This window comes from Haliotis rufescens, unplaced genomic scaffold (assembly GCF_023055435.1).
Source record: "Haliotis rufescens isolate VD_foot unplaced genomic scaffold, xgHalRufe1.0.p SCAF_17, whole genome shotgun sequence".
NCBI lineage: Eukaryota > Metazoa > Mollusca > Gastropoda > Lepetellida > Haliotidae > Haliotis > Haliotis rufescens.
In genome coordinates this window covers 25,118,748-25,134,121 of record NW_025963857.1, presented here as the reverse complement: position 1 = coordinate 25,134,121, position 15,374 = coordinate 25,118,748, and the positions used below count along the sequence as shown (strand labels likewise).

Genomic DNA, 15,374 nt, shown 5'->3' with positions numbered 1-15,374 from the left:
TATTGCTGGGTGTGACGTTTAAGAAACGTGAAATGTTCAATAATCGCTTACAGGCATAACGCTACACTTTTCTTCTCCAGTGTTTCCGCGACAAGTGTTTTGGGAACCTCAGACACTCTCGTTTTTATCCGAAGCAGTGGATTAGTAACTTGGGAACCAAGGCTAGTTGGTGAAACAAGTTGCAAAATTGACATCAGAAAGTACCCGTTTGACACCCAGACCTGTTCCTTTGAATTTCTTCCCTGGATGACAACAAGCAGGTTCTTGACCACTACCAGTCCCCTGAATAATATCGACATGTCAGCTTTTAAGCCACACGGAGAGTTCACTGTTGAAGGTTCATCCGTCCAGGTGAATCAACATAAGGTTGACTTCGTGGACGATGACGTGGTGGAGATAAGATTCTCTGTTGTGCTCTGCAGACGTCCTACGTTCTATTGGATGGTCATGGTATTTCCAATGGTGACCTTTCCTCTGCTCTGTCCAATCAGCTTCCTTGTGCCTGTTGCCAGTGGGGAGAAGATAACTCTGTCAATAACTGTGGTCTTGTCATACTTGGTATTCATTGGGTCAATGAACGACGCGATGCCGAAGTTGTCCGATACTGTCTCATTGATGGGTATGTCTATCATCGTTTCAGATGCATCTAGATTACTATGAATTCTAGATTCTAGATTCTTTGTATATATTTAATAACCCATGCTTGCCGTAAAAGGCGACTATGCTTGTCGTAAAAGGCGACTAACGGGATCGGGTGGTCAGGCTCGCTGACCTGGTTAATGCATGTCATCAATCCCAATTGCTTGGATCGATGCTCATGATATCAATCACTGGATTGTCTGGTCCAGGCTCGATTTTTACAGACAGCCGTCATATAGCTGGAATATTGCTGAGTGCGGCGTAAAACAACAAACTAAAAAACTGTATATTTAATATTATGTATTATGTATAAAGTTATCATTTACTAGATTCTTTTTATTTTTTAACCTTATGTATCGAGTTATCATTTACTATATTCTTTCTATTTTTAACCTTATGTATCAAGTTATCGTTTGATATTCACGATTAATTCGGGGCGGTCGGGTAGCCTAGTGGTTAAAGCGTTAGCTTGTCACGCCGAAGACCCGGGTTCGATTCCCGACATGGGTACAATGTGTGAAGCCCATTGCTGGTGTCCCCCGCCGTGATGTTGCTGGAATATTGCTAAAAGCGGCGTAAAACCACACTCACTGACTCACTCGAGACTAATTCAAATATGTCCAAACTATGTAAACATGCCATCGTTCAAAATTGTAGTTACATATTGATACATGATTGATACACGTCATCAAATACTACACAAACCGATCCACATCTAGACTTGCATTTGGAAAGTTACGTAGCTACACTTAGCTTTTGGTGAAAACCCGTGAAGATCCGGTGAAGAATAGGTCTTCAGCAATTCATGCTTGTCAATCAGTCAATCAGCTGTTAATTATTTCCCTTATAACACAATGTCCAATCGACCAGTGAATATCCGGATTAGAATAGGTCTTCAGCAACCCATGCTTGCCTTAAAAGGTGACTGACTATGCTTGTCGTAAGAGGCGTCTAACGGGATCGGGTGGTCAGGCTCTCTGACTTGGTTGACACGTTATCGTATCCCAATTGCGTAGATCGATGCTCATGATATTAACCACTGGATTGTCTGGTCCAGACACTATTATTTACAGACCAGCGTGATATAGTTGGAATATTGCTGAGTATGGCGTAAAACAACAAGCCAACCAACCAACATACTACCTGTGCGTTTCTTTTTTTGACGAGTGTACAGACACACACACACACACACACAGACACACACATACACACACACACACACTAACACACTAACACACACTCACACACACTAACGCGCGCGCACGCACGCACACACACACACACACTAACACACACTAACACACACACACACACACTGCCGAGTGCAGTAAACAACAAGCAATAAACTTTTGGACAAAAGTGTAATTTTGCCTCAGGTTTCCGTATATGAATTCATTGTCAACATAATTCATTCAAATATCTACTCTTCTCTTTCAGTGATGTATGCTTCCATCCAAACAATGTTAAGCATTCTGACAGTCGTTGCCAATGGAATTATCATATGTATTCACAGCCTCCCAACAACCTTTGAGCACGTAGTTCCAAAGCTTGTTGTGAAAACAAAGAACACCGACGAACAGGAAAAGAACCCAGAAAACAATGTTCCTGTTTACTTCGATATGATGAAGTCACTAACAAAGTTGAATTCACAGGAAATGCCACTTAACAGTGGCCATTGGGTAACATTAGCTCGTAGAATGGACAAGATATGTTTTGTGCTCTTCATGTTTTTTGCGGTAGTTGTTTCCGTCATATTCGGATATCTTTTTTCAAATGACAACGAATAGGCGAGTAATGATTGCAATACATTGATTTGTTTGTTCGTTTGCTGTTTAACGCCGCACTCCGCAATTTTCCAGCTATATGACTGCGGTCTAAATAATAGAGTCTGGACCAGACAATTCAGTGATTGACATCATGAGCATCGATCAACGTAATTGGGATATGATTATATGTGACAAAGTCAGCGAGCCTGACCACCCGATCCCGTTAGTCGCCTTTTACGACAAGCATAGTCGCCTTATGCAGCAAGCATGGGTTGCTGAAGACCTATTCTACCCCGGGTCTCAATACATTGCAATTTCCCATGACCGGGTGTGTGTGGGAGTGGGGTTGTAGGAATTATTCCAGCCATATGATGAAGAAATGGGGTTTGCATATTGTACCCGCTCCGTGAAGATCGAGGGTAGAATATGTCTTCAGCTACCAATGCTTGCCCGAAAAAACGACTTTATGCTTTTTGTAAGAGACGACTAACGGGATCGGGTGGTCAGGTTCGCTCTCTTGGTTGATACATGTCATCGATCCCCAATTGCGTGCTCATGATATCGATTACTGGATTGTCTGGTCCAGACTTGATTTTTTACTACGAAAGCCTATTAGTACGAAAGCCTATTAGGGCCAAATTCATTGATAACATTTTTTATTTAAAAGTTGTAATTACAAGTTGTAAAGTTGTAATTACAAGTTGTAAAGGTGTAATTTCAACTTGTAAAGGGGTTATTACAAGTTTCTAAAGGTGTAATTACAACTTGTAAAGGTGTTATTACAAGTTTCTAAAGGTGTAATTACAGAACTTCAAATGTTTCGATCATTCAGTGAAATTTCACATTTCTAACTCATAATTACACCTTTTCAAACCTGTAATTACACCTTTCAAAACTTGATATTTCCATTTCTAAACTTGTAATTACGCCTTTAAATCTAGTTAATACACCTTTAAAAACTTGTATTTTCATCTTTTAAACTTCTAATTACACCTTAAAAACATGTAACTACAACTTTTTATAAGTCGTAATTACACCTTTTTAACTTGTAATTACAACTTTATAACTTGTAAATACACCTTTACAACTTGTAATTACACCTTTACAACTTGTAATTACAACTTTACAACTTGTAATTACAACTTTTAAATAAAAAAATGTTATCAATGAATTTGGCCCTAATAGGCTTTCGTAATTTACAGACCGTCGTCATATAGCTGGAATATTGCTGACTGCGGCGTAAAACAACCAACCAACCAACCAAGGGGAATAATTCGCGTAAGGGTCAACTTACGACTGCAACAAATTGATGGATAGATCAATATATGGTACGTTGTTATAAATTATGATCTTTTAAATTTGGAAGGCAATACAGCCAGATTATTTGTGTATAACAAACAAAACTAAATGAGTGACAAACATAAGGAATTATATAAAGGACGTTTATAACAGTTCTATGTATGTTCAGTGGTGTTTTAATTGGTTTCTGTGGATTCATTGGAAACACTGGTGTATGTTCAGTGCGAATGATTATAGTGCGGTGACAGTAATGCTCGCGCTGCGTGATCAATAGAAGGAGGCAATGTGTTTTGGATACCGTCACAACAGACAAGGTGCAAACAAAAGTGAAAAATCAAAAGCCTATCACAAGAGTGAACCGAAGAAGAATGTTCACCTGATAGAAAATACGTTGTTTGATGCATTGATCCCAAACACCCTTCATTATTCATGTTATTAAGATCGTTATAGTATCTCATGGAAACGGATACCAAATAGGACACGATGCAAATGGGGCGCCTTCTTCTAGCCTGCCTGTTTTCCGGCTTACAAAGTTTATGTGGTAAGTATTCCCTATCATGTATTAAAATTCATAGGTGTGTACAAAAACATAGATCATAGTCAACCCTGTTTATAACGAAATCTCTTGATGGATATTTCTTTATTAATGATCATATACTCGTATACTATATGTTATCGCACCCACTGGATATGCACTGTTCGTTGTAGAACCATTTGAACGCAGATGGGTCATAGTTGACTGCAACGCCATTTGGCAGATAGTAACATTGATTCAAAACGTTCAAACATCCTTTTGCCTTAAGTATCACAATGTTACCTGTCATGTGAGGAGGACTAAACTTTCAGCTCTAAAAGCCAATTATGATTCCGGGTTAGAGTGAGTGAGTGAGTTGAGTTTAACGCCGCTTTTAACATTATTGCAGTTATATCACGGCGTGTCAGCTAATGTGGGAGGAAAGCCCGAAGTGATGCAGGTCTCAGACGTTTACCACTTCGGTAAAACCCACGAGCACGGATATGGTGCTGACAAACCTAGAAACATAACTGGGGCGAACCGGGATTCGAACCCACAATCATAGGTTTCTGGCGCGCCCAAGGGACGCAACTCTGCACAGCGAATCGCGGCGCCTTAGACGACTGGGCCACCAGTGCCCCCCTCCGGGTTAGAAGATAGATCCCCATCAACCTATGTCGTAAGAGGTGACTAAATGAATTTCGGGCGGTCTGTTCTTGGTTGATTGCATGTCATCGTATTCCATTGCGTGGACCGATGCTCATGATGTCAATCACTGGACTGCCTTATCCAGATTAAATTATTAAATTCAACTTTTAAATACCGCCGGCATATAGTTGGAATATTGCCGAGTTGGCGTTAAACAACAAACAATAAATCAGCTGTTAATGATGTCTCACTTTCTCTCATCACGAACCAGTCATGTCTGGCCTCACCTTGTAATGAAATCCTGCATCTTTCTCGACTTTGCATGGTATGTATATGCTCACAGTGATGTGAGTACTTTGTTCCAGTCAGGGGTGCTAGCCCGGAGGACATCAAACAGGTCAAAAAGCTGATCTTTGATGGATATGACAGATACGTTCGCCCCGTTCACAACCATGAAGAACCAATTCAAATGGATATGATGTTTTCTCTAACCAGCATCGATTCCCTGGTAAATATGTTTTACATACTATTTTGTACATCTTACTTGCTTACATCAAATACTTACTAGATTTACGTACTCTTAAGCGAGCCCCAACGAAAGACAAAAATATGTTGTTGTTTTTGTGAATAAACTTGACGTTCATCACAGATGTATTCTAGAGTGAGTGAGTCAGTGAGTGAGTTGGGTTTAACGCCGCTTTTAACAGTATTCCAGTTATATCGCGGCGTGTCAGCTTAATGTGGGAGGAAAGCCCGAAGTGATGCAGGTCTCAGACGTTTACCACTTCGGTGAAACCCACGAGCACGGGTATGGTGCTGACAAACCCAGAAACATAATCGGGGCGAACCGGGATTCGAACCCACGATCATAGGTTTCTGGCGTGCCCCAGGGACACAGCGAATCCCGGCGCCTTAGACGACTGGGCCACCCGTGCCCCCGATGTATTCTAGACGTTACACCGGCAAACCATACCATGAAAATACGATACAGACATTCCATGTGTTGCAAACTGTACACCGTGTCAGCCGTTCTGGTCTGGATATTCGGCATGGCACATTCTGTATATGTTCACAACTGATACAAGCACATTATCGGCAGACAAAATGATGGTGTTCAGTTCCCTGGACACCAGCTCATTTACCTTGTTTTTTTTATTTTACATTCACCCAATCTCATTATAATCAGATCTTAGTTCTCGCTATGGCGAAACAAAGGTCTGAGGACATCCCATGACGGGTCACGACAGAAAGACCTTTCACCCAACCAATCAAAGCGTCGCTTACTACATCATGAAAGTTGCCGTAAAAGGCAACTATGTTTGTCGTAAGGCGACTAACGGGATCGTGTGGTAAGGCTCGCTGACTTGGTTGATGCATGTCATCGATCCCAATTGCGTGGATCGATGCGCAAGATATTAATCACTGGATTGTCTGGTCCAGACTCGTCTATTTACAGACCGCCGTCATATAGCTGTAATATTGCTGACTGCGGCATTAAAAAACCAACCAACCAACCAACCAAAATCTAAATGGGCGAGCAAGCGTGATAAGATTCCTGAATTTCAAGCTGGCTACCTCAGTTCATATATTTACACTTTTTGCACCTCTTCAGCCATATAGCGATAATACTGTAACATGATGGACATATAAAGTAGGTGTCCACCGTAATACTGTAACAACATGATGGACACCTACTATATATATTCTGTACCAAACTTCTTCTGACTTTGACCTTTGACCCACCACCAATCGTCGTTGGTGTAGAAACTTGTTTATGAGAGCTACAAAAGCACATTAATCAGTTGGAATGCAATTGTAAACAATGGAATGTGTCCATCAACTTGAAAAAAAAAGACAAAAAATATTCTTTTAAAGGATGTAGGTGAGTGAGTATGGCTTTACGCCGCTTTTAGCAATGTTCCAGCAATATCACGGCGGGGGACACCAGAAATGGGCTTCACACATTGTACCCATGTCGGGAATCGAACCCGGGTCTTCGGCATGACGAGCTAACGCTTTAACCACTGGGCTACCCGACCGCCTAAAGGATGGAGGTACAAACGTCTTTGGTAAAAATTGTTTCCCTCTTCTAGCTTGTGTACCTCCAAAGGATGGAGGTACACAAGCTAGTGAGTGAGTGAGTATGGTTTTACGCCGCTTTTAGCAATATTCCAGCAATATCACAGCGGGGCACACCAGAAATGGGCTTCACACATTGTACCCATGTCGGGAATCGAACCCAGGTCTTCGGCGTGACGAGCGAACGCTTTAACCACTAGGCTACCCGACCGCCCCGGTAAACAAGCTAGAAGACGGAAACAATTTTTACCAAAGACGTTCATTAGATGTATCATTCTATAAGTACATGGGTGTATATTTCACATATAGATTGTCATGGAAGATTCATGCTTACCAAGCTGCCGTACAAGCTTAAGATCTTTATGAGTATTCCATTAAAATTCTCCGGAAATATATCATTAAATACATTTTTTAAGATTTTCGAAACAAAAATAAGATTTAATTTTTATATAATTATGGAGCAGAGTTTTGGTAATTAGAAATGTTTGATGACATATAAAAAATGTATGTACATATTCATGAAAAATGTTCTATGGTTTGAACCTAGTACATCAATTTGAAGGTTTCACATAGAATGTGAACTTTATTTTGTTACGTGTCAATTCCCAAATTGAAACAATATGTCAACCCAGAAACAACCAACCAACAAGTGGGTTACAATCAAGAATGTATTACAAAATTCACTAAGTGTACAAATCAATACAAATTAATGCACATCAATTACAATGGTAGTACAAAATAGAGTGGTAGTACAATATTCAATGGCAATATACAATATGATGACAGTGGTCAGTATCAAATACAAAAATACAGTGGGGATAGCAAAAGTCAGTGATAATAATATATATTCACATAGCGGCGACAGTGGTCAATCTTCCGAGAAGGGCTTGGCAGGAAATCAGGAATGATGAGCGATCCTCACATGAAAGCTGGTTGAAAAGCGATGGAAATGAGGGACACGCTATTGTTCCCTTTTGTAGTCTTAACAATGTTTACATACAACACTAGCATCTAAATATATTCACTTCCTGCGACTGATCACTGTCCAAACACAATGCAATGAGCTTCTACCGAAACTCAACAGAAACAACGTAACACAGTTACAATCATTGATAAAAACAAAAACACACAGTCATATAACAATAAGGATGATAACGTTTTGAAGTAAATTAGTTAAAATGTCTGTAACAAGATATATAAAGAAATGTTCCAACATGGTATTACTCTGTGATCAACAATTACAGACTGACTGGGCATCATCTGTTAAATATCAGTCTCATACATATGGTAATGGTAATGTATGGACGGAACAGGACGCGGACATACCCGATCATTTCATAGGCGCTTTAACGCAGACCTTGAAAGATATTGATAGACAACAGAACTCGCTGCTTCAGGTCAAACGTTGTTATTCGTTAGAGTTTCATTGTACAACTGACAAAACGGTCATCTCATCACACAACACAATCAAGGTAACATTCTATACTTACAACTGTCAACTTTTTTCAACAATTCACGCGCTTTCATAACAACACCAGAACATCCGGAATGAGAGTTATCTCCCTTACATTATTCCTCCCTCTTAGACCACGTCCTATGATACAAGACATTAATTCATTTCCCACATGTTAAATAAGATAATATATACATCCAATAGTATTTCTTTAACTTCCATCAGCAGATACAATCCTTATCAATTTACTTATACATTTAAAATATATTTACAAAATCTACAGTATATTGACTTAAAACATATACATGCTGAATTGGACATTTGTCTTTCTCAAAGAATATCAATCAGTTTCCATACACCAGATAATCACTTAACCACAAAGGAGTTCTTCTTGTTCTTAAAGACTGTCTCTGCTCCCGAGCAGCAACATTGGCATGGTTGATGTCACAGTCACTAGTAGCACATGAGAAGATACGATTCCTGTATGTTGTCAGGCTGCTCTGCTCCTCGACAACAAAAGGTCCTTCCCATCTCTTTGCATTAAGTTTTTTGCTGGTTCATGAATTATTTTCAGGATGAAATAATGAGATCTTCTCCCCCTTTTTATAAGGAACAAATTAAGTCGTGTCAGCACGGATCCTTAGGCAAGTGACTTTGTTCGAAATATGCCTCTGTTCATCCAGCAGTGAGTGGGTACCCGGTAGGCTGATAACCTTCTAGCGCCTCACAGGCAGTTTGGGTTGTATACTCCCAAGGGAGCTGAGAATCGAGCACTGACTGATCCATTGACCGGGGTAATAATAGTGTAGCTCTATGAGCATCCGCTTGGTGAATGGAATCTGGCGTATTATAAATGCACTTATTATTATTATTTATCTTAGAAAGTCTAAATGAAGGATCCAATGTTTCACTCGAACGAACATCCAAATGCATCTTGTTCTGAGCATTACGTCCGAACATCACTATATATTGTGTTTCATCTGTCACCATATTTTGGGGTTGTTCTAATGACCCTCAATGCAGCTGGAAGTATCAGATCCCAATCGTTCTGGTCCTTAGCTTCAATGAGTACAGCAAGTCTTTCTGATAGTGTCCGATTCATTCTCTCGATCTGACCATTACACTGTGGATTATAAGGTGTCGTGCGGGTGCGTCGCATTCCCAGCTTGACACAGAGCTCTTTAAGTAAGTTTGCTTCAAAATTCCTTCCTTGATCAGAGTGTAGCTCATCTGGGACACAATAACAACAGACAATTTCATTGTAGAGGACGGTTGCTGTTATTTGAGCCGATTGGGCTGGCACTGCAAACGCCTCCACCCATTTGCTGAAAGGGTCTGTCAACACAAACAAGCTGACGTCTATCCATGGGAGAGGAAAACTGTCCCCTAAACAATGATCATTTAAAGCGCGAAAATCCACTAATGGACTTGACCATGGACTATGACTTGGCCGGATCAAGCCAGCCTGTAAACTTTCATCAACAAAGTCTGAAATCTTGCTCTTGGCATCATGTGAAAATCGCCGAGGCTTCTGTGCAATAGGCGCTGCATTTCCAGTAGGAATAGAATGTTCAATCCACAGAAAACACATCACCATTTGACTGTATTATCTTGTACAGCCTGTGTTTGTCATTCTCCCCAATATGTGATGAATTAGCAAGGTCGCCAGCGATCCTATCCATTTCCTGTTTCCTGTCATGTGTAGCTGCTGAAGCATCTTTCATAGGTAATGTAGCAATTACAGGTGAATCATCCGTTGTAGGTGAGAAAGTTCCAACCACAGATCAAATTAGTCAAATGAAGACATACCTTGTTATTGACTCAGAAGGTCTCTAACACTGGACCACATCCAACACCAAGCTATTCACTTTTAAATATCCCTGCTGATTCAATGACGCCTGTCATGCCTGGCTGCACTGATGTTGATACAGTTCCTTGAACCACATTCATGCTCCTAGGTGACCTTTTCACTGCATGATCCAAGTAAACATGGCATATGGATGGTGACATCGGCACTGTTGTAACAGAAGCTTGTATCTTCCTGTATTCTTTTGTATTTGAGTCATAGCACACAGCATCCCCCCATCGACACTTTCAATCCTAATTTTGGAAATAAATCCATGCCAAGAATTGCAGTATATGTGGAATTCTTCAAAACTGTAAACCTATGTTCACTCACTCTTTGTTCCCCAACTCTGCAATGTGTCAAAAGATCCCTGTCAACTCCACCTACTGTATGTGGAATAAATAGTGCTGGTAATCTCCTGCCCTGTGCTATTGGCTAAATCGTCTATAATAATACTCCTTTGAGAACCAGTATCAACTAACCACAAGCACTTCTCCCCTCCAACCTCTCCTTTTACTTCAATTCTACACGAATCAGTTCCTACTGTAGTTGCCGACACTTTAACTTTACCTGCTAGGGAGTTTCGGCTTCTCTCCCCAGCCACATCCAGTTTCCCCGGTTTGAACCTGGAAACTGTGCACGGCAGATTGCCTTTAAATCTCCATTATCCCTGTGAACCCTACCTTCCTTGATTTTGTTCACAATTTCTTGCAATGTGCCCTGGCTTACTGCACCTGTAACGATTTTACTGCAGTCTCCCTAGAAACAGCCACAACAGAAGCTGATTATTCTGGCTTGCTTCGAGTAAGGTCAGTTATTTTCTTGGCTAATTCAGTTAAAATAGCATTCTGTCCTTCACTGACGTTTTCTCCTGTTGCCACAAGCCTAACAGCTGTCTCCTTCCTCTCGATCTGCATTGCCTTCTTTACTAAGTTTTCAAAAGTAATATCATCTGCAGTTATCCAAGATAATTTTTGTCTCACCTCTGGATTTAGTGCTCTCATGTGGTGTGTTATTCTGAGTGCTGCTCTAGCAACAACATCAGTGACGTGAGGAAATGCCTTTGACACAAGATCTGTTATGACATATTTCAGCTGATAGCCGTTTCACCGACTTGAACCTGTCTAGAAACGCCTGTTTCATACCCGAGTACAATTGCTGCTGCTCCTCAGATAATGTTGTGAAAAATCGTTTGGCTTCTCCCTTCAGCGCTTAGTGAACGCACGCCACTGTCTTAGCTTCCGCAGTGATGTCTCCGACGACGAATAAACTTTCCAATTGACTCAAATGACTCTCAATATCACCCTCTTCACACTCGCCCCACTGTGATACTTGAGTTCATGTGTATATAACATGTGCTATTGGCCCATGGCCTCTCAATATCATATATAAATGCTACTGTTTGAATGCTTTAAATACCAGCCACAAACACCTTTCCATAATCATGAAATCCAAAAGCAGAATCTTTTGTGCTATTCTGACTGTAGTATAAGCATGTATTTATGATTCACCATCAAACAGTGATGATACCAGGTGTTCGCTAAAAGTTGGGTGTATCCTACCCGATGACTTGACTATCTGCATTGTCACAGAATAGACTAACCACGTGGTAACTAGCTTAACTCCCATAACTTACATTCCATAAACGTGCACGATTATGATAAATGAATGTTTTGCTTTTCAATTTCAGGATCTAAAAAGTCAAAAACTTATATGGAATGGGTGGCTTGGCCTTGTAAGTATACATCTTTTTCAAAAATAATCTGAAACAAGATGACCTCAGCTTATGGTTGCTGTTTAACAATTTGCATATAGCAACATGATCATCCTTTGCTGCACGCGATACATTGGGCCACAGTCGCCACTATATATGAAACAAAATAAGAATTGAGCGAATGTAAATTTGTGACATTCAAAACAGCACGAGTAAGCATGATATGACGTTGCAAAATATATGACAAATTTTATTAAGATGAAAATATTTACTGTTTCATTCTATTTTGTTTGGCTTTTTTGTCGATATAAATGCCACATATGTACTTGGCAGACATGGCATGATATGCTGCTCTCCTGGAACGCCAGCCAATATGGAGATCTCGACTTCATTACGGTGCCACAGACGAAGATCTGGCTCCCCGACTACGTCATTGACAATGAGTACGTATGACCAGAGATGCGTACGGACAACTGTCATTATTTCTAGATTATAGAGACACCATTTGGATAAGTGGGTGGTATTTACTGAACCAATTTGTAAAGGGAAATCATGTCTAAGCTCAACCGGGCACAACACTCCCATGCTAATTGGTTCACGTTGTGTCAATTTAGACATTGTGAAGACTTCTTTACCATACTGTTTACTAAAATGAAACTTAATAACTCGGACTTTATAACTCCATGTATCGTTTGAGTCTTTATAAGTTCATGGGCCCAAATGCTATTTATTCAATATTTTAATTTTAAAATTGGTTTGATTTTAAGCTTGGCTAGTTCCCTGGCCGACATATTTTATGGGTCCCCACAAACTGAGGTTTTGTTGTATTTTTATTGTTAAAGTATTGTACAATCTTTCATAGTGGCCTGATCCCATTTTCCTTCAATACAGTTCCCCTTTTTCTTTAAGGTTACTTATGCCTTCAAATATATAGTGCGTGAGTTAGAATTTAACGTCGCATCAGCATTATTCCAGCCATATCGCTAGCGACTATTAGGCCTTTCTATTAGTCGGAATCAAATAATCGATTCTGCTTTTACCAGAGATTTGTTATGATTAAGAATGAATTCTGTCGCTTTTATTTAGTGAAAAGCCATGGTAAAATATTTCCTAGTCAAAACACTTTAAATGTCTTTCTCCGCCAGCGTTTCTGCGAAAAGATTCTTGGGAAACTCGGACACTCTCGTATTTATTAGGAGCAGCGGATTGGTCACTTGGGAACCAGGGATGGTTAGTGAAACAAGCTGCAAAATTGACACCAGAAAGTATCCCTTTGACACCCAGACCTGTTCCTTTGACTTTCTTCCCTGGATGACAACAAGCAGGTTTTTGAACACTACAGTTTCATCCAACAAGATCCGAATGTCAGGTTTCATGCCACATGGAGAGTTCACAATAGCAGGGTCATCAGTTGCGTTGGCTCGCTTTCCGACAACATTTTCAGACGATGATTTGGTGGGGATAAGCTTCTCTATTGTGCTCAGCAGACGTCCGGCATTCTATTGGATGATCATGGTATTTCCAATGGTGACATTTCCACTGCTGAGTCCAATCAGCTTCCTCGTACCTGTAGAGTGTGGGGAGAAGATAACTCTGTCAATCACCGTGTTGTTGTCCTACTTGGTATTCATTGGGTCACTGAATGACGCGATGCCAAAGTTGTCCGATACAGTCTCTTTGATGGGTATGTATAAATGCGGATCCTACAAAGTGAAGATTCGATTTAAGGAGTTAGGGTCACTGCCACTTTTAACAGTTAAAAGGTAAACCTCGGACAATTGAAAACTATTTCACGCGGGGGAAAAATCACCAAAAATAAAATATCCTGTAGAAAACGTTCATTCAGTATTTTAATAACCTCATTAAGTGTCTCGTTTTGGTTAAAGTTTCTTTGTTGTTTAACGCCGCATTCAGGAATAATCCGTGTCAATAATCTGTAAATAATCGAGTCTGGACCAGACAATCCAGTTATTGACATGAGGATCGATCCACGTAATTGGGATCGATGACATGAATCAGCCAAGTCAGCGAGCCTGACCACCCGATCCCGTTAGTCGCCTTTTACAACAAGCATGATTGCCCTTTACGGCAAGCATGGGTTGCTGTAGACAAATTTTACCCCGGATCTTCGCGATTAAAGGATTTGATCTAATAACTGAAACGTGATGTTTGTTTTGCCTGCAAATTATGGTTGTACCATGAAGATCGGCTGACTTGGTTGCTGCATGTCATTGTATCTTGATTGCGTTGATCGATGCTCATGATATATCAATCACTGGATTGACCGCTCCAGACCCGATTATTTACAGACCGCCGTCAAGCTGGAATATTGCTGAGTGTGGCGTTAAACAACACTCAAACCAAAATCATACAATTGAATTAACTGAGACTAATATGAGTAACGTTAACAAATACATTCTTTTCAGTAATATATGCCTCCTTACAAACAACTGTCAGCATCCTCATAGTCGTCGCCAATGGAATCATCATATGTGTTCACAAACTGCCCTCAGACTTTCAAGTCACATTTCCCAAGTTTCCCAAGATGTCCCAAATGCTTGTGGCAATAGGGGAACAGAAGAAGTACCTGCCCAAAGGAGAGTCCCTTCAAAGTGTTACGGGTAACTCAGTGGGGTTGTGTCCAGATGACCAAACACCAGATGGGGCGTTTGAAGTAGAAAAGAATGCTGTGTCCAGACGTGACAATTGGATTCTATTTGCTCGTAGACTCGATAAGATTTGTTTCTCATGCTTCTTGTGTCTTACTATATTGGTGTCAGTTATATTCGGGATTCTTATTTCCCAATGAGTGGGTGAATGAGTAAATGCTGGTTAAGACTGTAATCTGCAATACCCCGTCTTTGTCATAGTGGTCTATACAAATAATGGAGCCTGGGCCTTGCCAACCAGTGTTCGATATCCACAAGTACTGGTCAGAAGCCATTTTTGTATGCCACTGGGTTGATATCATGGGGAATGGTCAACGGTGAAGACGTACGAAGTCACAAAATCAGAAGGATATTCGAACACTGACAAGCTTTTAAGGTACCTAATTATCATTGCAAAATGATTGATAAACTCGTGTGGATTCTGGGTTAGGAAATATGTGCCAATCGATTAGGTGTTGTGGTAAGATTGAGTGAGTATGGTTTTACGCCGCTTTTAGCAATATTCCAGCAATATCACTGCGGGGGACACCAGAAATGGGCTTCACACATTGTACCCATGTCGGGAATCGAACCCGGGTCTTCTGCGTGACGAGCGAACGCTTTAACCACTAGGCTGGTTGTGGTAAGAGGCGACTGAATGGATCGAGAGGTCAGACTCGGTGGACAACGGATGGTCAGCTCGCTGATGCATGTCATAGCATCCCCCAATTGTGTAGATCGATGCTCATGTCAATCACTGGATTGTCT

At 40.6% G+C, this 15,374-nt stretch overlaps 1 protein-coding gene across 1 annotated transcript; it reads left to right on the top strand.

Moving 5' to 3' along the window:
* The first annotated feature begins 297 nt into the window (after positions 1–297).
* Positions 298–15,061, top strand: LOC124113126 (neuronal acetylcholine receptor subunit alpha-10-like). Its single transcript, XM_046473362.2, has 4 exons — positions 298–450; positions 12,292–12,401; positions 13,104–13,642; positions 14,385–15,061. The coding sequence occupies exons 1-4, from the start codon at positions 298–300 to the stop codon at positions 14,765–14,767; spliced, it is 1,185 nt and encodes a 394-aa protein (XP_046329318.2). The 3' UTR covers positions 14,768–15,061.
* The last annotated feature ends 313 nt before the right edge of the window (positions 15,062–15,374 follow it).